This window comes from Scyliorhinus torazame, chromosome 8 (assembly GCF_047496885.1).
Source record: "Scyliorhinus torazame isolate Kashiwa2021f chromosome 8, sScyTor2.1, whole genome shotgun sequence".
NCBI lineage: Eukaryota > Metazoa > Chordata > Chondrichthyes > Carcharhiniformes > Scyliorhinidae > Scyliorhinus > Scyliorhinus torazame.
In genome coordinates this window covers 239,736,893-239,762,652 of record NC_092714.1, presented here as the reverse complement: position 1 = coordinate 239,762,652, position 25,760 = coordinate 239,736,893, and the positions used below count along the sequence as shown (strand labels likewise).

Here is a 25,760-nt window from a genome sequence, read left to right as displayed (position 1 = left end):
AGCAAGACCTAAAAGAGCGAGAGGGAGGAGGACCCAGAGACAGGCAGAAACACGTAAAAGAGCGAGAGGGAGGAGGACCCGGAGACAGGCAGAAACACCTAAAAGAGCGAGAGGGAGGAGGACCCAGAGACAGGCAGCAACATCTAAAAGAGCGAGAGGGAGGAGGACCCAGAGACAGGCAGCAACACCTAAAAGAGTGAGAGGGAGGAGGACCCGGAGACAGGCAGCAACACCTAAAAGAGTGAGAGGGAGGAGGACCCGGAGACAGGCAGCAACACCTAAAAGAATGAGAGGGAGGAGGACCCGGAGACAGGCAGCAACACCTAAAAGAGTGAGAGGGAGGAGGACCCAGAGACAGGCAGCAACACCTAAAAGAGCGAGAGAGAGGAGGACCCGGAGACAGGCAGCAACACCTAAAAGAGCGAGAGAGAGGAGGACCCGGAGACAGGCACAATACCTAAAAGAGCGAGAGGGAGGAGAACCCAGAGACAGGCAGCAACACCTAAAAGTGCGAGAGAGAGGAGGACCCGGAGACAGGCAGCAACACCTAAAAGAGCGAGAGGGAGGAGGACCCAGATACAGGCAGCAACACCTAAAAGAGCGAGAGAGAGGAGGACCCGGAGACAGGCAGCAACACCTAAAAGAGCGAGAGGGAGGAGAACCCAGAGACAGGCAGCAACACCTAAAAGTGCGAGAGAGAGGAGGACCCGGAGACAGGCAGCAACACCTAAAAGAGCGAGAGGGAGGAGAACCCAGAGACAGGCAGCAACACCTAAAAGTGCGAGAGAGAGGAGGACCCGGAGACAGGCAGCAACACCTAAAAGAGCGAGAGGGAGGAGAACCCAGAGACAGGCAGCAACACCTAAAAGAGCGAGAGAGAGGAGGACCCGGAGACAGGCAGCAACACCTAAAAGAGCAAGAGAGAGGAGGACCCGGAGACAGGCAGCAACACCTAAAAGAGCGAGAGAGAGGAGGACCCGGAGACAGGCAGAAACACCTAAAAGAGCAAGAGAGAGGAGGACCCGGAGACAGGCAGCAACACCTAAAAGAGCAAGAGAGAGGAGGACCCGGAGACAGGCAGCAACACCTAAAAGAGCAAGAGAGAGGAGGACCCGGAGACAGGCAGCAACACCTAAAAGAGCGAGAGAGAGGAGGACCCGGACAAGAGAGAGGAGGACCCGAAGACAGGCAGCAACACCTAAAAGTGCGAGAGAGAGGAGGACCCGGACAAGAGAGAGGAGGACCCGAAGACAGGCAGCAACACCTAAAAGAGCGAGAGGGAGGAGGACCCGGAGACAGGCAGCAACACCTAAAAGAGCGAGAGAGAGGAGGACCCAGAGACAGGCAGCAAGACCTAAAAGAGCGAGAGGGAGGAGGACCCAGAGACAGGCAGAAACACGTAAAAGAGCGAGAGGGAGGAGGACCCGGAGACAGGCAGAAACACCTAAAAGAGCGAGAGGGAGGAGGACCCAGAGACAGGCAGCAACATCTAAAAGAGCGAGAGGGAGGAGGACCCAGAGACAGGCAGCAACACCTAAAAGAGTGAGAGGGAGGAGGACCCGGAGACAGGCAGCAACACCTAAAAGAGTGAGAGGGAGGAGGACCCGGAGACAGGCAGCAACACCTAAAAGAATGAGAGGGAGGAGGACCCGGAGACAGGCAGCAACACCTAAAAGAGTGAGAGGGAGGAGGACCCAGAGACAGGCAGCAACACCTAAAAGAGCGAGAGAGAGGAGGACCCGGAGACAGGCAGCAACACCTAAAAGAGCGAGAGAGAGGAGGACCCGGAGACAGGCACAATACCTAAAAGAGCGAGAGGGAGGAGAACCCAGAGACAGGCAGCAACACCTAAAAGTGCGAGAGAGAGGAGGACCCGGAGACAGGCAGCAACACCTAAAAGAGCGAGAGGGAGGAGGACCCAGATACAGGCAGCAACACCTAAAAGAGCGAGAGAGAGGAGGACCCGGAGACAGGCAGCAACACCTAAAAGAGCGAGAGGGAGGAGAACCCAGAGACAGGCAGCAACACCTAAAAGTGCGAGAGAGAGGAGGACCCGGAGACAGGCAGCAACACCTAAAAGAGCGAGAGGGAGGAGAACCCAGAGACAGGCAGCAACACCTAAAAGTGCGAGAGAGAGGAGGACCCGGAGACAGGCAGCAACACCTAAAAGAGCGAGAGGGAGGAGAACCCAGAGACAGGCAGCAACACCTAAAAGAGCGAGAGAGAGGAGGACCCGGAGACAGGCAGCAACACCTAAAAGAGCAAGAGAGAGGAGGACCCGGAGACAGGCAGCAACACCTAAAAGAGCGAGAGAGAGGAGGACCCGGAGACAGGCAGAAACACCTAAAAGAGCAAGAGAGAGGAGGACCCGGAGACAGGCAGCAACACCTAAAAGAGCAAGAGAGAGGAGGACCCGGAGACAGGCAGCAACACCTAAAAGAGCAAGAGAGAGGAGGACCCGGAGACAGGCAGCAACACCTAAAAGAGCGAGAGAGAGGAGGACCCGGACAAGAGAGAGGAGGACCCGAAGACAGGCAGCAACACCTAAAAGTGCGAGAGAGAGGAGGACCCGGACAAGAGAGAGGAGGACCCGAAGACAGGCAGCAACACCTAAAAGAGCGAGAGGGAGGAGGACCCGGAGACAGGCAGCAACACCTAAAAGAGCGAGAGGGAGGAGGACCCGGAGGCAGGCAGCAACACCTAAAAGAGCGAGAGAGAGGAGGACCCGGAGACAGGCAGCCACACCTAAAAGAGCAAGAGGGAGGAGAACCCAGAGACAGGCAGCAACACCTAAAAGTGTGAGAGAGAGGAGGACCTGGAGACAGGCAGCAACACCTAAAAGAGTGAGAGGGAGGAGGACCCAGAGACAGGCAGCAACATCAAAAAGTGCGAGAGGGAGGAGGACCCAGAGACAGGCAGCATCTTAAAGAGTAGGAAAGACGAGGGCCCTAGAAACAAACAGCAGCACCTAATAGAGTGGGAAAGAGGAGGACCTGGAGACAAACAAGAGCACCAAAAAGAGCAGGAGAGAGGAAGACCAAGAGACAGGCAGCAGCATCTATAAGAGCGGGAGCGAGGAAGACCCGAAGGAAGACAGCAGCATTTAAAAGAGCGAGAGGGAGGAGGACCTGGAGACAGACAGCAGCATTTAAAAGAGCGAGAGAGAGGAGGACCTGGAGACAGACAGCAGCATTTAAAAGAGCGAGAGAGAGGAGGAGCTGGAGACAGACAGCAGCATTTAAAAGAGTGAGATAGAGGAGGACCCGGAGACAGACAGCAGCATTTAAATGAGTGAGAGGGAGGAGGACTCAGAGACAGACAGCAGCATTTAAAAGAGCGAGAGAGAGGAGGACCTGGAGACAGACAGCAGCATTTAAAAGAGTGAGATAGAGGAGGACCCGGAGACAGACAGCAGCATTTAAATGAGTGAGAGGGAGGAGGACTCAGAGACAGACACCAGCGTTTAAAAGAGCGAGAGGGAGGAGGACTCAGAGACAGAAAGCAGCATTTAAAAGAGCGAGAAGGAGGAGGACTCAGAGACAGACACCAGCGTTTAAAAGAGCGAGAGAGATGAGGAACTGGAGACAGACAGCAGCATTTAAAAAGTGAGATAGAGGAGGACCCGGAGACAGACACCAGTATTTAAAAGAGCGAGAGGGAGGAGGATTCAGAGACAGACAGCAGCATTTAAATGAGCGAGAGGGAGGAGGACTCAGAGACAGACACCAACGTTTAAAAGAGCGAGAGAGAGGACTCAGAGACAGACAGCAGCATTTGAAAGAGCGAGAGGGAGGAGGACTCAGAGACAGACACCAGCGTTTAAAAGAGTGAGAGAGAGGACTCAGAGACAGACAGCAGCATTTAAAAGACCGAGAGGGAGGAGGACCCGGAGACAGACACCAGTATTTAAAAGAGCGAGAGGGAGGAGGATTCAGAGACAGACAGCAGCATTTAAATGAGCGAGAGGGAGGAGGACTCAGAGACAGACACCAACGTTTAAAAGAGCGAGAGAGAGGACTCAGAGACAGACAGCAGCATTTAAATGAGCGAGAGGGAGGAGGACTCAGAGACAGACACCAACGTTTAAAAGAGCGAGAGAGAGGACTCAGAGACAGACAGCAGCGTTTAAAAGACCGAGAGGGAGGAGGACCCGGAGACAGGCAGCAACACATAAAAGAGCGAGAGGGAGGAGGACCCGGAGGCAGGCAGCAACACCTAAAAGAGCGAGAGGGAGGAGGACTCAGAGACAGACACCAACGTTTAAAAGAGCGAGAGAGAGGACTCAGAGACAGACAGCAGCATTTAAAAGACCGAGAGGGAGGAGGACTCAGAGACAGACACCAACATTTAAAAGAGCGAGAGGGAGGAGGACCTGGAGACAGACAGCAGCATTTAAAAGAGTGAGATAGAGGAGGACTCAGAGACAGATGCCAGCGTTTAAAAGAGCAAGAGAGAGGACGACTCGGAGACAGACACCAATATTTAAAAGAGCGAGAGGGAGAAGGACTCAGAAACAGACAGCAGTATTTTAAGGAGCGAGAGGAAGGAGGACTCAGAGACAGACACCAGCATTTAAAAGAGCGAGAGAGAGGAGGACTCAGAGATAGCCAGCAGCTAAAAGATCTATAATTTGTAACTCAAGAGCAAACCAACAGCATTCTGAGAAAAATCAAAATGTGACATCGCAAAAAAGCAGGCACATGATTGGTTTGTGGGTATTTTCCTCATTCATCTTTCAGATCTTGACTAACTTTATTAATTGTAAGGTTTTATTAGTAGTGGTAAATTTTATTATTAGCAGTAAAGCTTATTAGATTGGCTGGTGAGAATTTCCTATTTATAGTAACCAGGGGATGTCAATTGGTGTTTGTATAATATTTATTGAAATAATAGGAATATACATACTGGCAGGACGAGAGGCAATTAATTAAAATTTAGTCAATAAAATTAAATTAATTAAACAATACAATGAAGGCAAGGCCATCGTCTACACATCTTCGTAAGTGCCTGCGGCTGGAGAAACTTCAGTGCAGAGTCATTGAGCTGGAGGTCGAGCTGCGGACCATGTGGGAATGTTACCTGGACAATTTGTTCCAGGAGGAACACCCCGTAGGATAGGATAATCTGATTTGCTCGAGGGACAGGAGGATATGATTGTGAGTGAGGCAGGAGTAAGGGGATCGAGATGGAGGAGTAATTGTCTATCAGATGTAAGCCTCAATGGACAATAGTGGGGACAATAGCAGGTGGATGAGCGAATTGATCATGGCACCAAAGTATAAGAATCCAATCAAGCAAGGGGAATGATTTGGAATGTAGTGATAGTAGGGGACAGAATAGTCAGGGTGACAGACACAGTCTTCTGCAGACAAGAACAAGTGTCCAGAAGGCAGGGTTCGGGAAATCTGCTGTAGGCTGGAAAGGAACTTGCAGTGGGAGGTGGAGAATCCAGTTGCTGTGGTCCATGTAGATACCAAAGACATAGGTAAGACCAGGAAAGAGGTTCTGCTTTTAAGAGCATGAGCATCTAGGGGCTAAAATAAAAACCAGAACAAGGATTAGTCGGAAGCCAGAGGATTGGGAATCATTTAAAAGCGAGCAGAGGACAACTAAAAAAGCATTAAGGGGAGAGAAGATGAAATATGAGTGCAAGTTAACAAGTAATATAAAAGAAGATAGGAAGCGTTTCTTTCAATATATAAAATGTAAGAGAGAGGCAAAGATAGACATTGGATCACTGAAAAACGTGGCTGGAGAAGAAATAATAGGAAACAAAGAAATGTCAGATGAACTGAATAGTTACTTTGCATCAGTCTTCACGGTGGAAGACACCAGTCGGATGCCAGAGCTCCAGGAGAATTAGGGGGCCGAGGTGAGTACAGTGGCCATCACTAAGGAGAATGTTCTGGGGAAACTGAAAGGTCTGAAGGTGGATAAGCCACCTGGACCGGATAGTCTACACCCCAGGGCCCTAAAAAAGATAGCTGAGGAAATTGTGGAAGCATTGGTGGTGGTCTTTCAGGAATCACTGGAGACAGGAAGGGTCCCAGAGCACTGGAAAGTGGCTAATGTAACACCGTTGTTGAAGAAGGGAGGGAGGCAGAAGATGGGAAATTATAGGCCGGTTAGCCTGACTCCGGTCATTGGTAAGATTTAAGAGCCTGTTATTAAAGATGAGATCGCAAAGTACTTGGAAGTGCATGGTAAAATAGGACTGAGTCAGCATGGCTTTGTCAAAGGGAGGTCATGTCTGACAAATCTGTTAGAGTTCTTTGAGGAGGTAACAAGGAAGTGAGACAAAGGAGAACCAGTGGACGGATTTATTTAGATTTCCAGAAGGCTTTTGACAAGGTGCCGCATAGGAGAATGTTAAATAAGTTAAGAGCCCTTGGTGTTGAGGGTAAGATCCTGGCATGGATAGAGGATTGGCTCATTGGCAGAAGGCAGAGAGTGGGGATAAAGGAGTCTTTTTCAGGATGGCAGCCGGTGACTAGTAGTGTGCCTCAGGGTCTGTGCTGGGACCACAACTTTTTACAATATACATTAATGATCTGGAAGAAGGAACTGAAGGCACTGTTGCTAGGTTTACAGATGATACAAAGATCTGGCGAGGGACAGGTAGTATCGAGGAAGCAAGGGGGCTGCAGAAGGATTTGGACAAGCTAGGAGAGTCGGCAATGAAGTGGCAAATGAAATACAATGTGGACAAATGTGAGGTCATGCACTTTGGACGGAGGAATGGAGGCATAGACTATTTTCTAAATGGGGAAATGCTTAGGAAATCAGAAGCACAAAAGGGCTTGGGAGTCCTTGTTCACGATTCTCTTAAGGTTAACGTGCAGGTTCAGTCGGCAGTTAAGAAGGCAAATGTAATGTTAGCATTCATGTCAAGAGGGCTAGAATACAAGAGCAGGGATGTACTTCTGAGGCTGCATAAGGCTCTCGTCAGACCCTGTTTGGAGTATTGTGAGCAGTTTTGGACCCCGTATCTAAGGAAGGATGTGCTGGCCTTGGAAAGGGTCCAGAGGAAATTCACAAGACTGAACCCTGGAATGAAGAACTTGTCATATGAGGAATGGTTGAGGACTTTGGGTCTGTACTCGTTGGAGTTTAGAAGGATGAGGGGGGATCTTATTGAAACTTACAGGATACTGCGAGGGCTGGATAGAGTGGACATGGTGAGGATGTTTCCACTTGTAGGAAAAACTAGAACCAGAGGACACCATCTCAGAATAAAGGGATGATCCTTTAAAACAGAGATGAGGAGGTATTTCTTCAGCCAGAGGGTGGTGAATCTGTGGAATTCTTTGCCGCAGAAGGCTGTGGAGGCCAAATCACTGAGTGTCTTTAAGACAGAGATAGATAGGTTCTTGATTAATAAGGGGATCAGGGATTATGGGGAGAAGGCAGGAGAATGGTGATGAGAAAATATCAGCCATGATTGAATGGCGGAGCAGACTCAATGGGCCGAGTGGCCTAATTCTGCTCCTATGTCTTATGGTCTTATGGTCTAACTCAAAGGTAATGATCTCTGGGTTATTATCTGAGCCAAGATAATATTGAGGTAAGGTGAATAAGATTAGAGAGTTAAAGGCGCTGCTCAATGATGCTGTGGGAGAAATGGTTTGCAATTCATGGGGCACTGGCACCAATAATGGGGAAAGTGAGAGCTGTACCACTGGGACAGACTTCATCTGAACTCTGCTGGGATTTGTGCTTTGGTGAGTTGTATAACTTGAGTGGTAGATAGGACTTTAAACTAAATAGTGGGAGCAAGGTTTCAAGTGAGGGACGATGTGATAAAGAGAGAAGACAAGGCAAGAGAGCAATGTAGCAATAAATGAATTGATAATCTGTGGCAGGAAGAGGCAGAACATACAAACATAAGAGTGTGCCAGCAGATAAGTTCAGAGGTTGTGGAAATAACAACTATACAGAATGAAAGGCACTGTGTCTGAATTCCCACAGATTTGCAACACTGTAGATTAACTTTTTTTTATCATTCGCTCATGGGGTGTGGGCGTCGCAGGCTGGGCCAGCACTTATTGCCCATCACTAATTGCCCTTGAGGGGGCAGTTAAGAGCCAACCAAATTGATGTGGGTCTGGAGTCACGTGTAGGACAGACCAGGTAAGGACGACAGATTTCCTTCCCTAAAGAACATTAGTGAACCAGGTGGATTTTTATGACAATCGACAATGGTTTCATGGTCATCATTCGACTTTTAATTCCAGATTTTTATTGAATTCAAATTGTTTATAGGCCACCAAAGAGTAGAGGTGATGTGGTATAAATCAAGAAATAAGAGGTGCATGTAACAAGGGTAATGCAGTATGGCAGACATCAATCTGTATATAGACTGAGTAAACCTAATTCACTATTGCTGTGAAGGACGAACATGGGGTGTGGAGGGATGTGGAGGCTCAGGCATTGAGCATATTCAAGACAGAGATTGATAGATATGGGATAGTGTGGCAAAATGGTGTTGAGGTGGAAGATCAACCAATATCTTGTAGAATGGCTGAGAAGGCTGGAGGAGCAATATAGCCAACTCCAATTTCTTATGTTCCTCTGTATTCCTGTGTTTCCAGCTCCTCCTCTTACAGCACTGCCTGACCAGGGTGCAGTTTTTGGATTTCTGAAAGGCTCAAGTCCTGAGTATGTTGCAGTGAGGTGACGGAGAAGCAATTGGTGTATGCTTAAGCAATTTGCAGCTTGTTAATCAGAGAAGATTATGAGTCAATGGTGTGAGAGGGGCACTGTGAACATATCATCAACTTCATTAGTTACTGCTCAGGTGCTGGACATGGCCTCAGTCATGACCACTCCAATGAGGCAAGAACTATCTTCCCCATGGCAATAAAGACACACAGCCTTGTCCATTTTCTGTTGGTTAGATGCTGCTGCCTGTGTTTATGCACCATGTTGTCGTGCAGGCAAGAGAGAAATGTGTCAGTGAGTGTGGTGCAATATATTTGGACGATATGGCTGTCAGGGTTGAAAAGATCGGTGTGAGGCTTACAGCAGCACTGAGTGTAAGCAGGAGGTAAAGGTATGAATGTTATATATGAGTTGTGATGACTAGAGTTAATTGATGGGTGAGTGATGCGGGTGTGATGCATTGACCAGTGTGTGAGGTTAGTGGACAGTTTGTGGGAGATGACATTGGAAGATGCTATTCCTGACCTTGAGTACTCATGTCTGGTCACTGAGTTTTTGGCGCACCGCTGAATCCAGATCCTCGAGGCTAGATTTCTGAATCAGCCTCCAAAGCTCTTTGCATTCACTGCCTTCTGATAGTTTAGTTGGAGAACCTCCAGGTCCTTGCAGATGGACAACATCTCTTCTCTGCGCCTCCACATCCAAGGCCTCCGATGCAGCATTTTAAAATCTTGAAGCCCACTTCAGCAACCAGAATTAAAGGTGCAGATTGGTTTTAAGTGCTCAATCGTGGATGGATTTTGGATGAATGCTACAATCATTTAAATGAGTAACTGTGCGCTGCATGCGTCAGACCCAATGGGGTGGGTGTTTAACTGTGTATCGAATTTCAAAGCCTTGTGTAGAAAAATTCCAGGGAATTAGGAACAGAGGGATATTCCTTTTTGGAACCAGCCATTTTCAATACTACACTTCAGTCTCCAGCTATGTTCATTGATCAAAAACTATTTCAGCAAATGGACATCTTCAAGTGGAATTTAATGTAAGTGCTGGGGGCCTTGCCTGCATTGAGTGCCAACTGGGCAATGGTAGGTCTTCCCCGGGATCCAGGACCACGGATGCAGAAATCCCGTTACCGAGATCTGCCGGCCAATTGAAGGCCAGCAGCTCTTCAGCACCACCAGGGAGGCAGTGGCTGCTCCCAGTATTGCACCCACCTGAGGCCCAGGATCGCCAAGGGGGTCTTACCAGGGGAAATGGTTGGAATGAGAACAATGAAGGGGATTTGAGGGAATGGTTGAAGAACTGCAGAGGTAATGTGTTGACTGAAGATCCAAAAGCAAGGTAGTTAGTTGTCTGAAAGGGCAGTTGTAAGAGAAGCAGGGGAGTAGGGTTATTGCCAAATTCTGACACAAAGGAAATATTATTGGAAGTGGAATGGCAAATATCTGTTGTCAAAACTACAGAGGTAGGGAGGTATGTAATTTCATTTTATGTAATCCCTGTGAGCAAGGCTTCTCCCCAGAGTTCACGTTCATAAAAATTACCTCTTCTTTGTTGAGGGCCAGCTATCAAAAACAGATTTGACAGATGAGATTTTTAAAAAATGAATACCTAATGCAGTTACTAAAACATCTGAACGTGCTTCACACTCATCTTTGAAGTGTAGTTTCTGTTGTTGTGAGAACATACTTCTCATTTTACTAGTTAATTATCTGGAACTGAATGACAAAATTAATTAATGAAGCACAAATCCTGTCATGCTATTAAAATAATGTTTTCCATCTGAATGTCTGAAAGGGAGCACATATGCTCTGTTTTGCTGATGGTTGGAATATTTTCATGTTTATGAAAGACAGTACTGGTCCAAAAATCTCATGTAATATCAAGAGTTAGAAATTTTTGTCTGTGCTTTCTTCCCTATCTTGTTTTCTTCTCCTGAATATGCTGAATTGAGCTGTGGCGTAATTTCATCAACGACTGACTCAGTGATCTTCCTTAAGATTAGTGTGTCTACTCAGTGACAATCAGTAGCCTGTACACAGAACATAGAAAATACAGCACAGAACAGGCCCTTCGGCCCACGATGTTGTGCCGAACCTTTGTCCTAGATTAATCATAGATTATCATTGAATTTACAGTGCAGAAGGAGGCCATTCGGCCCTTTGAGTCTGCACCGGCTCTTGGAAAGAGCACCCTACCCAAACTCAACACCTCCACCCAACACCAAGGGCAATTTTGGACACTAAGGGCAATTTATCATGGCCAATCCACCTAACCTGCACATCTTTGGACTGTGGGAGGAAACCGGAGCATCCGGAGGAAACCCACGCAGACACGGGGAGGATGTGCAGACTCCGCACAGACAGTAAGCCAAGCCGGAATCGAACCTGGGACCCTGGAGCTGTGAAGCAATTGTGCTATCCACAATGCTACCGTGCTGCCCTTAAGAACAAATAAATCTACACTATATTTTTTTACCGTAATCCATGTACTTATCCAATAGCTGCTTGAAGGTCCCTAATGTTTCCGACTCAACTACTTCCACAGGCAGTCCATTCCATGCCCCCACTACTCTCTGGGTAAAGAGCCTACCTCTGACATCCCTCCTATATCTTCCACCTTTCACCTTAAATTTATGTCCCCTTGTAATGGTTTGTTCCACCCGGGGAAAAAGTCTCTGACTGTCTACTCTATCTATTCCCCTGATCATCTTATAAACCTCTATCAAGTCGCCCCTCATCCTTCTCCGTTCTAATGAGAAAAGGCCTAGCACCCTCAACCTTTCCTCGTAAGACCTACTCTCCATCCTGGTAAATCTCCTTTGCACCTTTTCCAAAGCTTCCACATCCTTCCTAAAATGAGGCGACCAGAACTGTACACCGTACTCCAAATGTGGCCTTACCAAAGTTTTGTACAGCTGCATCATCACCTCACGGCTCTTAAATTCAATCCCTCTGTTAATGAATGCGAACACACCATAGGCCTTCTTCACAGCTCTATCCACTTGAGTGGCAACTTTCAAAGATGTATGAACATAGACCCCAAGATCTCTCTGCTCCTTCACATTGCCAAGAACTCTGCCATGAACCCTGTATTCCGCATTCATATTTGTCCTTCCAAAATGGACAACCTCACACTTTTCAGGGTTAAACTCCATCTGCCACTTCTCAGCCCAGCTCTGCATCCTATCTATGTCTCTTTGCAGCCGACAACAGCCCTCCTTACTATCCACAACTACACCTATCTTCGTATCGTCTGCAAATTTACTGACCCACCCTTCAACTCCCTCATCCAAGTCATTAATGAAAATCACAAACAGCAGAGGATCCAGAACTGATCCCTGCGGTACGCCACTGGTAACTGGGATCCAGGCTGAATATTTGCCATCCACCACCACTCTCTGACTTCTATCGGTTAGCCAGTTCGTTATCCAACTGGCCAAATTTCCCACTATCCCATGCCTCCTTACTTTCTGCAGAAGCCTACCATGGGGAACCTTATCAATGCCTTACTAAAATCCATGTACACTACATCCACTGCTTTACCGTCATCCACATGCTTGGTCACCTCCTCAAAGAATTCAATAAGATTTGTAAGGCAAGACCTACCCCTCACAAATCCGTGCTGACTAGCCCTAATTAAGCAGTGTCTTTCCAGATGCTCAGAAATCCTATCCTTCAGTACCCTTTCCATTACTTTGCCTACCACCGAAGTAAGACTAACTGGCCTGTAATTCCCAGGGTTATCCCTAGTCCCTTTCTTGAACAGGGGCATGACATTCGCCACTCTCAAATCCCCTGGTACCACCCCTGTTGACAGTGAGGACGAAAAGATCATTGCCAGCGGCTCTGCAATTTCATCTCTTGCTTCCCATAGAATCCTTGGATATATCCCGTCAGGCCCAGGGGACTTGTCTATCCTCAAGTTTTTCAAAATGCCCAACACATCTTCCTTCCTAACAAGTATTTCCTCGAGCTTACCAGTCTGTTTCACACTGTCCTCTCCAACAATATGGCCCCTCTCATTTGTAAATCCAGAAGAAAAGTACTCGTTCAAGACCTCTCCTATCTCTTCAGACTCAATACACAATCTCCCGCTACTGTCCTTGATCGGACCTACCCTCGCTCTAGTCATTCTCATATTCCTCACATATGTGTAAAAGGCCTTGGGGTTTTCCTTGATCCTACCCGCCAAAGATTGTTCATGCCCTCTCTTAGCTCCCCTAATCCCTTTCTTCAGTTCCCTCCTGGCTATCTTGTATCCCTCCAATGCCCTGTCTGAACATTGTTTCCTCAGCCTTACATAAGTCACCTTTTTCCTCTTAACAAGTCATTCAACCTCTCTTGTCAACCATGGTTCCCTCACTCGACCATCTCTTCCCTGCCTGACAGGGACATACATATCAAGGACACGTAGTACCTGTTCCTTGAACAAGTTCCACATTTCACTTGTGTCCTTCCCTGACAGCCTATGTTCCCAACTTATGCACTTCAATTCTTGTCTGACAACATCGTATTTACCCTTCCCCCAAATGTAAACCTTGCCCTGTTGCACACACCTATCCCTCTCAGAAAGTCACAGAATTGTGGTCACTATCTCCAAAATGCTCCCCCACTAACAAATCTATCACTTGCCCTGATTCATTACCAAGTACTAAATCCAATATTGCCCCTCCTCTGGTCGGACAATCTACATACTGTGTTAGAAAAGCTTCCTGGACACACTGCACAAACACCACCCCATCCAAACTATTTGATCTAAAGAGTTTCCACTCAATATTTGGGAAGTTAAAGTCACCCATGACTACTACCCTGTGACTTCTGCACCTTTCCAAAATCTGTTTCCCAATCTGTTCCTCCACATCTCTGCTACTATTGGGGGGCCTAGAGAAAAATCCTAACAAGGTGACTGCTCCTTTCCTATTTCTGACTTCAACCCATACTACCTCAGTAGGCTGATACTCCTCGAACTGCCTTTCTGCAGCTGTTATACTATCTCTAATTAACAATGCCACCCCCCCCCACCTCTTTTACTACCCTCCATAATCTTATTGAAACATCTATAACCAGGGACCTCCAACAACCATTTCTGCCCCTCTTCTATCCAAGTTTCCGTGATGGCCACCACATCGTAGTCCCAAGTACCGATCCATGCCTTAAGTTCACCCACCTTATTCCTGATGCTTCTTGCGTTGAAGTATACACACTTCAACCCATCTCCGTGCCTGCAAGTACTCTCCTTTGTCAGTGTTCCCTTCCCCACTGCCTCATTACACGCTTTGGCGTCCTGAATATCGGCTACCTTAGTTGCTGGACTACAAATCCGGTTCCCATTCCCCTGCCAAATTAGTTTAAACCTTCCCGAAGAGTACTAGAAAACCTCCCTCCCAGGATATTGGTGCCCCTCTGGTTCAGATGCAACCTGTCCTGCTTGTACAGGTCCCACCTTCCCCAGAATGCGCTTCAATTATCCAAATACCTGAAGCCCTCCCTCCTACACCATTCCTGCAGCCACGTGTTCAGCTGCACTCTCTCCCTATTCCTAGCCTCGCTATCACATGGCACCAGCAACAAACCAGAGATGACAACTCTGTCTGTCCTGGCTTTTAACTTCCAGCCTAACTCCCTAAACTTGTTTATTACCTCCACACCCCTTTTCCTACCTATGTCGTTGGTACCAATGTGCACCACGACTTCTGGCTGCTCCCCCTCCCCCTTAAGGATCCTGAAGACACGATCCGAGACATCCCTGGCCCTAGCACCCGGGAGGCAACATATCTTCCGGGAGTCTCGCTCGCGACCACAGAATCTCCTATCTATTCCCCTAACCATTGAATCTCCTACAACTATTGCTTTTCTATTCTCCCCCCTTCCCTTCTGAGCCCCAGAGCCAGACTCAGTGCCAGAGACCAGGCCGCTAGGGGCTTCCCCCGGTAGGTCATCCCCCCCAACAGCATCCAAAACGGTATACTTGTTTTGAAGGGGAACGGCCACGAGAGATCCCTGCACTGTCTGCCTGTTTTTTTTTTCCCCTGACGGTAACCCAGCTATTCTTGTCCTGTACCTTGGTTGTGGTTACCTCCCTGTAACTCTTCTCAATCACCCCCTCTGCCTCCCGGATGATCCGAAGTTCATCCAGCTTCAGCTCCAGTTCCCTAACACGGTCTTTGAGGAGCTGAAGTTGGGTGCACTTCCCGCAGGTATAGTCAGCGGGGACAGCGGTGGTATCCCTCAACACCCACATCCTACAGGAGGAGCATGCAACTGGCCTAGCCTCCATTCCCCCTTACCTGACAGAATATAGCTGCCCTGTGGACCAACTAGATCTCCGCCCTGCGACTCTGCTCCCAGTCAGCTACACTTTCTGTAAACTCCTGGCTCTCTTCTCACTCTTTGCGGAAATGTCGGAAACAAAATGAAAGGAGCACCTTACTCCCTCCTCACCTACCTCCCTCGGTCACCAAACTCTTACTATAGCACTCAAATGCACCAAATTCAGCACTCTGTGCAAACAAAGTCTGCACTGTAGGGGATCACTTTTATACTGTGAATCTAGCCTCTGAAAACTGGCCTAATCCAATTCACTAATTAACAAGCTCCAGCTGCAAGTGCCTACAAGTAGAAGCTTTGTTTAAAGCTGATTGAAAATTCACCTTCTTCTAAACCAAACAGCAACTTTTAAGTTAATTAACTAAATAAAACAAAGACTAAACTTTAGATAAAAATGAAGCCTTATACTCCCTCGGTCATCAAACTCTTACTATAGCACTCAAATGCACCAAATTCAGCACTCTGTAGATAGTGAGAAAGAGAAACATCACATCCAAACTCCGTCTTCTTTTCTGCAGATATGTGTACATATACAGGCACACTATGCAGCAGGGGTTTCTGATTATAGAACAGCAACAAGAATGATTTCCCCCTTTAATTGACCAAGGCCACCCTCTACAATTCCCCATTACAGTACTGGCTGAGAACACTCAGCCCTGCGGAACCCGGAGATTGAACTCAGGATGATTCTGGTCTATATCGATCAATTCGACACCACTTTGTGCACCTTGCCCACTAAACTATCAAGAATCCATGGCAAATTCTTATCGTAACTTCTGTTTTTTTAAAAAAAGTATTCACTGAGTATTCTTGGTAGATAGTCTTATGTAAGTATGGGAGTGTATATATCATATAGATAGATGTAGATGTAGATTTTTTTAATGCAGCTGAGTCTGTGCATAATTAATATAGTTTAATGTGAATGTATATACTTCGTATCAATATATATAGGTGTTACTTGTTCTATAATGTTGAGTGTGCATATTTTGTATAGATATAAGAGCATAGATACTTTATGTAGTTATATGATTTATATTGTATAGATATATATGGATGCATTTATTAACTTTAACATATTTGACTATGTATATTTTCTATGGGTATGGTTATTTGAATAGAAAATAAGATCAGAGATCTTAATTTTTCAAATAGGGTGAAATTGTTGGGTTTAATATATAAGGAGACCGTCTCTGCTTGGGCTTTTCCAATGTTACGACCATCTGGGATAGTGCATGGTCAATTGAGTCGCAACACAATTGAAATTAACAAATAATTCTTTGAAAATACACCAAGTCTCTCCCTTGGCTGCTCAATAATTACAGTTACCAGGTTTGTAAACTTAAACACAACTATTTTTAATTAATTACAATAACTATAATTAAATATGCAGCAAATACAGCTGGTTAACTATTATCTAATTCCTAAACCTCCCCCCCCCCCTTTAACCTGCCCCACTCTCTATACAAACACACACAAGACAGATGTAACTGTCGGATCCTGGATGCTGAGAGGTTCAACTGTGAGTCTGTCTCTCTCTCTCCAGAAATACTGCCTATCTGCTGTTTTCTGAACTCACCCACAAAGTCTTTGTTTCAGATGGACATCTTCCAGTACACCTTTCTTCAATCTGTATTGGTTTTCACTGTGGATTCATCCAGGTCTCAAAAACCCTCTTTGTGGGTGAGTTCAGAAAACAGCAGATAGGCAGTATTTCTGGAGAGAGAGCGACAGACTCACAGTTGAACCTCTCAGCATCCAAGATCCGACAGTTACATCTGCATCCTCTGAAAACCATCCCGCTTGGGTAGGACCTAATCACCACCTGTTGCCGGGCAGAATAGAGCCTTTGACCAATTCATTGGCCACCAGCCAGCCAATCCTTCTGATCTCTCTCTCGGGTGCCAGAAAGTCTGAGGTCTGCTGTTCAAAAGCAAAATCTCCAATAGCACAGTGTACTATTTTGCAACTTTTGAGTTCCTCACTTCCACTACTCGATTAAAGGTATATGCCCATTAAATATCCATGGATCAAAATGATAACTATAAAGTAAAATAAATGGGAAGTAAGGGAATCAACAGGAAGGGCTCTAATTATATTAGGAAATTCAACAGCCCAACGTTTGAATGGTGGCACAGTGGTTAGCATTGCTGCTTAACAGCGCCAGGGGCCCGGGTTTGATTCCGACCTCCGGTGACAGTTCGTGTGAAGTTCTTTTTTTAATAAATCTAGAGCACCCAATTATTTTTTTTCCAATTAAGGGGCAATTTTAGCATGGCCAATCCACCTACCCTGCACATCTTTGGTTGTGGGGTGAAACCTACGCACACACGGGATGAATGTGCAAACTCCACATGGACAGTGATGCAGGGCTGGGATTCGAACCCGGGTCCTCAGCGCTGTAGTCCCAGTGCTAACCACTGCACCATTATGCCTCCCATGTCTGTGTGGAGTTGGCACATTCCCCTTGTGTCTACGTGGGTTTCCACCCACAATCCAAAGATGTGCAGGTGATGTGGATTAGCCATGCTCAATTGCCCCTTAGTTTCCAAAGGTTAGTTAGGGTTACAGGATAGGGCGGGGTGTGAGCCTAGGTAAGGTGCTCTGTTGGACGGTGGATGCAAACTTAATGGTCCAAATGGCCTCCTTCTGCATTGTAGGATTCCCTGCATTATTTGCCATTATTTGCTGGGGCAATTTCACAGACGCAATTAAAAGTCAAATCGTTGTTTGAAAGGAAATTCTTTTGAACAGATGCATGTGTCCGCTCCCAAATGAACCCAGTGAGCAACTGTTTCTGGATGACAGTAACACTGGAAAAGTCTCCCTTCAGTTGACTTCCTTTCATGGCCACCTACCAAAAGCCAGGGATTTTTGATGATTGCACAACACTCTAAATCTGAAATTTAAAGGGTGAGTCTACAAGTGGCTGCCCCCAATGTTTGAAAACCCTACATCATATTCCCAATTTCCTGGTCAGAAATCGGGATTTTATCCTCTCCGGCCTCAGAAACTTGGGGGTCCAAATGTTTAACGGACATATGAGGGAAGACTCAAAAGTAACAAGAAAATCTTAGTTCCTTTTCCCCTTGGTGACGTAATTGGCAATCACACTTTACCTAGTCCAAATGTGGTTTAAAACCATTCTTACATGTCCCCTATTCAGCCGTCTTCCTAAACTGTGGTGTTTACCAATTGTCTAAAAGCAGTAAATTCTCCAAGATTTCACCAGCTCCTTTTTATTTGATCCCACCTTTGCACCACTGATGGACCATGTCAATCTCATACACTGGGCTGCAGCCCTGAATGACAAAGAGCGTGTTTTTATTATGACACAAGCTGTTCGCAGTGAAGTACCTATCCCTTGAAATTTTCAGATCTCACTCGCAATTCCTCCCCAAAGGTACAAACCATTTTACATTCCATTTCAGTTTATTTTTATTGAAAAGGTTCATATAGATTCATAGATTACCCCGTCACTTCCCTTCAATATTTGCTTAAATTATTTAAAACATTTGTATCCAATGATTTGGTCTCTAGAGTCAAGCAATTGGTTATTTAAAAAATGCAACCAGAGAAAATAGGAAGGCTCGAACTCTGAGGTGTGTTTTATTGACCCAAAACAACCAAGCCGATTACGAAAAAATGTCGCTGATGAGTGCCCCTCTCCTTTTCCCTCTTCTTTAGCAACTTTCTCCCTCCCAAATGGGAAGACAGAGCTGGTAGCATAGCCTGGAAATTAGAAATGCACAGGCCATGATATTCTACCCACTGAAATTAATGAACAGAAAATGTGGGGTTGAATGTTGAAAACCGCGAGGTGCACTCACTGTGAATGCAATTCCCAGTGGAAGTGTCAGATCATGGAATCATTCCCACAAATGACTATGAATCTAAGCCAAGGTACCATCAAAGAGGGCTGAGGGAGGAAAATAATTTCAGTGAATTGTTCCAGTTCTATTAACTCTCTGTGCTCATTTTGATATCTTCTCATCTTGTGTCACAGTAAATAGCATGCAAAATATGGAAGAATAATAACGGATACAAAATATTTGAAGGACCTATTGTAAACATTGTTTTTGCAAAGACCGATGTGAGTTTGATGTATAAGCAATGAAAACATATTCAGTTTCAAGATCTTATTAATTCTGTGGCTTCTGTCATTTCAGGCGCCTCAACGCAGAACTCCAACACAGTGGAGCCAGAAAAGCAAGTAGATAACACAGTGAAAATGGCTGGAGTTATTGCAGGAATCCTAATGTTCATCATCATCATGCTGGGAGTCATGCTGATAGTTAAAAAACGGTAGGTTTTATGAAATAATATTTCCAGTTTAATATTTGCAGCAGAACCTCATGATGAGGAATGCACATTACACACATTTTATTTTGTGGAACGTTGGAATGAAATTAGACAAGAAGGAACCTTCTGACATTTCGCATTATCATTGTCTGGTTGAACAGATGTGATTTAGGTATTACTCTGTATAGCCTACATGAATAGATTAATGCAAGTAGTTGTATTCTTGTGCAGTTTATCAAGTTACTTCTGAGATGGATTTTGCAGAAAATGTGATCTAACCACCTGACTCACAATGGTTCCACTTAACTGACCAAACTTGGTTTCTTGATCTAATTGCCTTCATTTTTTTCGCAGCTCTGAAATAAAAAGCCAATGAGGACACAAAATACTCCTTGCTTTGCCTGCAGTTATCCACCTCTCACAACAAAACTAACCACACCCTGTAGCAAACAGCCTAAAACGAAAGTAAAGCAGACAGACAGCCCAACTCTCTGACATCACTGCAGCACTCTAATAAACACCCATTTCTTAAAGGTATATCCAGTACAGCTATTTTATAAACCCCCATTTCTTAAAAGGTACTCTCACATGACACCTCCCCCCAAGAAAAAAAACCCAACAACTTCAAGATGGTTTCATTGTTCACCTTTTCGCTTTCCTTTAAGAAATATGGACAATGAATATATGTTGTTTTTTAACAAAACAAAACACGCAAACATTTAATAATAACAGTCCAGTTTTGTTCTTCATCCTCCAACTGGAACTGCTTCTATTCATCACATTCGTGACAAAGCATCAGCTATCACGTTTTCTCGTCCTGCCACATGTACTATTTTTAAATGAAATGGCTGTAACAATAAATTCTATCGAAACAGTCTTGCATTGTTATTCCAGAATCGCTCCAAAAGCGTCAACGGATTATGATCAGTGTACATAATGGTGTCAGACGGATTGCTGGTCACATAAATTTGAAAGTCTTGCAAAGCCAGCACCAAACTCAAAGTCTCCTTCTCAATCGTTGAATACTTTTTCTGGTGAGAATTCAATTTCTTTGAAAAATAACCAATAGGCAGCTCTAGACCTTCATCATCGTCTTGTAGAAGCACCGCACCTACGCACACATCACTCGCATCAACAGCCACTTTGAATGGTTTTGTGTAATTTGGAATGGCTAACACAGGAGCAGCGGTTAACACAGCCTTCAGCCCATCAAATACCTGTTGACACTCCACTGTCCACTAGAATTTGTTACGCTTCTTGAGCAATTCCGTCAGTGGAGCGACCACACTGCTAAAATTCGGTACAAAGTTCCGGTAAAATCTACTTATACCAAAAAAATCGAAATTTTTCCCGTCGTGTCGAGGGTATCGGAAATTCCCCAATAACTTTTGTTCTCACATCCCGTGGAACCATTCGACTCTGTCCAATTGTATCGCCAAGGAAAGTGACTTGGGCTTTTCCAAATTCACTTTTGGCTAGGTTTACCACCAAACCCGCCTCCTGAAGTCGATCGAATAACTCCATCAGATGTTTTAAATATTCTTTCGATGTCCTTTGCCCTGTCGGACAAAAGTACCTGCCAGTAACCTTTAAGTAAATCCGATTTGGAAATAAAAGCTGATTGTCCCACTTTCTCAATGCAATCCTCCAAACATGGAATAGGATAAGAGTCCGTTCTTGTAACTGCATTAACCTTTCTATAGTCCACACGCAACCATTAGGTACCGTCCGGTTTTGGTACCATCACTATGGGTGAGCTCCATTGGCTGCAACCCCTTTCAATTATGCCATTTTTAAGCATACTCTCAATCTCTTTGTTAACCTGTGCCAATTTTAAAGGGTTAAGTCTGTATGGATGGTGTTTGATTGGAGCAGCATTTCCCACATCTACACCACGTACAGCCATTTTAGTACTTCCCAATTTATCTCCACAAACTTGCCCATGTGATATCAATAACTCATTCAGGTCAGTTCATTTTTCCTCTGGAAGGTAACTGAACAGTTTATTCCAATTCCCATACCAGCCTCCCCGAACAGGCACCGGAATGTGGCGACTAGGGACTTTTCACAGTAATTTCATTTGAAGCCTACTTGTGACAATAAGCGATTTTCATTTTTCATTTCATTTTCATTTTTTCATTTCATTTTTCATTTAATTTTCAATTTTTAAGAACATCCTCCTTTTCCAATTGAATTTGAGGTATGTCAAATTCCAAGTCATCGGGATTTGGTTCGTCACTTTGAGTTAGAATCATTCAAACCTCCTCCTTTTGCTCTCCTTTCCTTTCAAAGTACCTTTTAAGCATATTCACATGACACACTCGGTGAGTTTTCCTTCGACCTGGCGTTCTTACCACATAATTCACCTCACTTCATTTCCTTTCAATCTGATAAGGTCCACAAAACCTTGATTTTAAAGGTTTACCTACCATTGGTAACAATACTAAAACTTTATCTCCACTGGCAAAACTACGAACTTTGGACTTCTTGTCCGCTACCCGTTTCATCATTTTGTGCACCTTTTAAATGCTGTCTAGCCAATTCACCTGCTCTATTTAATCGTTCCCTAAAATTTGACACGTATTCCAATAATGTAAGTTCCAACTGCTTACTCACCAATTTTTCCTTAATCTATTTAAGTGGTCCTCTTACTTCATGACCAAAAATTAGTTCAAAAGGACTGAATTTGGTTGACTCATTAGGTGCATCCCTAATTGCAAACAGTACGAATGGAATTCCTTTATCCCAATCCTCTGGATAATCTTGACAATAAGCCCTCAACATTGTCTTTAATGTCTGATGCCACCTTTCTAACGCTCCCTGCGATTCTGGATGGTATGCAGTTGATTTAAACTGTTTTATTCCGAAGCTATCCATTACTTCTTTGAATAACTTTGAAGTAAAATTCCATCCTTGATCCGATTGTATTTCTGTGGGTAGTCCATATCTAGTAAAGAATTTAAGTAACTCCTCCACAATCTTTTTAGATGTAATATTGTGTACTGGAATGGCCTCCGGAAACCTCGTAGACACATCCATTAGATATTGATTCCCACTTTTCGTTTTAGGAAGCGATCCTACGCAATCAATTAGGACCCTTGTAAAGGTTCCTCAAATGCTGGAATGGGTATTAATGGTGCTAGTTTTATCACTGCTTGAGGTTTCCCTATCACTTGACATGTATGACATGAGTGACAAAATGTAACTACATCTTTAGGTAGTCCAGGCCAATAAAAATGTCTTTGTATTTTAGCTTGGGTTTTCCTTATTCCCAAATTACCTCCCACTCATACCTCATGTGCAACTCGCAACACCTCCTTTCCATCCCCTACCGGCAATACTACTTGATGAACTTCTGTCCACTTCTCATCTGCCTGCATATGTAAAGATCTCCATTTTCTCATCAAGCCATCACTTTTACGGTAATAACACTCTGGTATACAATCAGATTCCTCTTCCCTGTATGCTTTCTGATATATTCGTTTTATTTCTACATCTTTCTGTTGTAACTCTGCCAATTTTCCTGAACTAAAAATATCCGCCTCATCCTCCACCTGTTCTTGTTCTTTTTCAACCATGTGATCAAAAATCGTTTCTGATAATTGCCCTTCAACGTCATCTTCACTCTTTGATTTCTCCTCTTGTCTTAACCTGTGACTTTGCGACCTTGTTACTACACAATCCGGAAAAATCCCAGGATACTCGTCCTTCAGCACTTCAGTTGTCCGATTTTCCACTGGCTTATCAACCAGAGTTGGCATCACTCCCACCTGCAATCCAGCTATATCATTACCCAAGATAAACTGTATTCCTGGACAAGATAGTTTCTCTATTACTCCTACTACCACTTCACCACTCTTCACTGGACGTTCCAACCTTACCTTATATAATGGAACACTACTCTTCTCATCCTGAATTCCACATATTGCCAACTTTTCTAGCAACATTCTTCCCAAACTACATAATTCCTCATCTCTTACCATTAAAGATTTACTAGCTCCCGTATCCCTTAAAATTGTGACTTCTTTACCTGCTCCTCCTGATACACATGAGTAAACTTTACCCACACAAGTAAATTCTTTAAAGAGATCTTGCACCCTCTTATCAATCACCGCTTGATCAGGCTGTACAATCGTTTGCACCTCCATCACTTCACTTGGGCTTTCTTTAACACTTTAAGAAACCCCACTGTCTTATCCTGTTTTACCATATCAGCCTTCCCAATGCTTTTCTTCCACCACCAACACTGTGACTTTACATGGCCTAGTTTATTACAGTGAAAACATTTTAAACTTTTCATGTCTCTTCCACCCTCCTGGATTTCCTTTTTAATCTGAGGTATACTCTCCTTATTATCTCCCATCAGATCACCTTTACCTTTACCACTTGTGTATTTCTCATGTCCCCATGTTTCTATCCCTCACAGGCTGAAACTGATGTCGGAAACCAAACTTTGATTTTTGAACTAATTCATAATAATTTACCATTTCTGTTGCTAATCTCGCAGTTTTAATCCACTGCTCTTCCACATGAGTTCTCACCACATCAGGAATTGAATTTTTAAACTGCTCCAAAAGTATAATTTCTCTGAGAGCTTAACACATTTGGTCCATTTTCAAAGTCCTTGTCCACCTATCGAAATTACTCTGTTTGATCCTTTCAAACTCCATGTATGTTTGATCAGGTTCTTTCCATAAATTTCTAAACCTTTGTCTGTAGGCTTCAGGCACTAGTTCATATGCACCTAAGATGAATTTTTTCACCTCCTCATACGGGTCAGATACCTCCTCCGGTAATGATGCAAACACTTCACTAGCTCTACCTACCAACTTTGTTCGAATCATTAATACCCACATGTCCTGTGGCCATTTCATTTGTTTAACCACCTTCTCAAATGAAATGAAAAAGGCTCTACCTCCTTCTCATCAAACCTCGGCAATGCTTAAATAGATCTCCACCAAACCTTTGACTATGACGCTCTTTCTCACTATCATCCAGCTGTACATTTCCCTTTACGTCCGCCAATTTTAACTGACTGTCATGTTTCATGGCCATTTTCTGAAGTTCAACTCTCTCTTTTTTTCCCTTTCCTCTCTCTCTTTTTCCCTTTCTTCTCTCTCTATTTCTCTTTCCTCTCTCTCTTTTTCTTTTTCCCTGATCTGTATCTCCCTTTCTCTTTCTTTTTGTTCTGCTCGGGCCATTCTTTCTTTTTCTCTCATTTCATATTCAAGCTGCTTTAATTCTTTTTCACGTTCAAATTGAATAATCTGCAACTGGATCTTTGCCATTTCCAATGAGTCAGACTGTATCTCGGGCAATTTTAAATGCTCAGCTACCGCCATAAGTACCTCGTCTTTTCACATTTTGTCAGCTAATGTAACTGCAATGTTTTTGCCAAATCTAAAAGTTTGTTTTTAGTCTCTGTCCAGAGGGTACTGCGTGTGACCACCAAAAACGTCTGAGCCTCTGAAAGAGCCATTGCCCTCAACACACCCCCTACTTAAACTATAATACCACACCTGAAAAGTACCCACAATATGCTCACCCCTCACTGTCTTTAAGTTCACTAAACCAATGCAATAGATAGACTTTTATCCCCCTCGAGCCCCTAATTTGTTATGGCCCAGGGTTTAGAGAACCCCAAAGTGTATCATGGAGTTCACGTGACCCACAACTTTTAATAGATTATGGTATGGGGAGAACGCTTCCACTCTACAGGTGTCATGCAAACAGAGCATTACAGTACTTTTAAATTAAAACAATGTTTATTTATGAAACCAGTTCACACTTTATAAACCCACAGTAAACATCTTAACAACTATCATAACCAATAAATCTCCAAAGAATACAACACTCGATAGATAACCCTTAATAAATTCCCAAACAACATCCAGAAGACAAAAGACCCTTTTTAACACAGAGATCAGGGGCGAGATTCTCCAACCCCCCGCTGGGTCGGAGAATCGCCGGGGGCTGGTGTGAATCCCACCCCCGCCGGTTGCCGAATTCTCCGGCACCGGAGATTCGGCGGGGGCGGGAATCACGCCGCGCCGGTTGGCGCCCCGCGATTCTCTGGCCCGGGTGGGCCGAGGTCCCGCTGCTAGGATGCCTATCCCGCCGGCGTGGATTGAACCACCTACCTTACCAGCGGGACAAGGTGGCGCGGGCGGGCTCCGGGGTCCTGGGGGGGGGGCGCGGGGCGATCTGGCCCTGGGGGGTGCCCCCACGGTGGTCTGGCCCATGATCGGGGTCCACCGATATGCGTGCGGGCCTGTGCCGTGGGGGCACTCTTTGCCTTCCGCCTTCGCCACGGTCTCCACCATGGCGGAGACGGAGGAGACTCCCTCCACAGCGCATGCGCGGGGATGCCGTGAGCGGCCGCTAATGCTCCCGCGCATGCGCCGCCCGGAGATGTCATTTCTGCGCCAGCTGGCGAGGCACCAAAGGCCTTTTCCGCCAGCTGGCGGG

The 25,760-nt window shown here is 45.1% G+C and overlaps 1 protein-coding gene across 9 annotated transcripts in view; it reads left to right on the top strand.

The window, feature by feature from the left end:
* LOC140428486 (receptor-type tyrosine-protein phosphatase T-like) overlaps window positions 1-25,760 on the top strand; it is a 1,877,905-nt gene that overhangs the window by 1,547,226 nt on the left and 304,919 nt on the right. For all 9 annotated transcript variants that reach the window (XM_072515007.1, XM_072515008.1, XM_072515005.1 and 6 more), the window contains one exon: window positions 19,160-19,295. In XM_072515007.1, coding sequence (XP_072371108.1) covers window positions 19,160-19,295 — 136 coding nt within the window. The remainder of the gene's footprint in view (window positions 1-19,159; window positions 19,296-25,760) is intronic.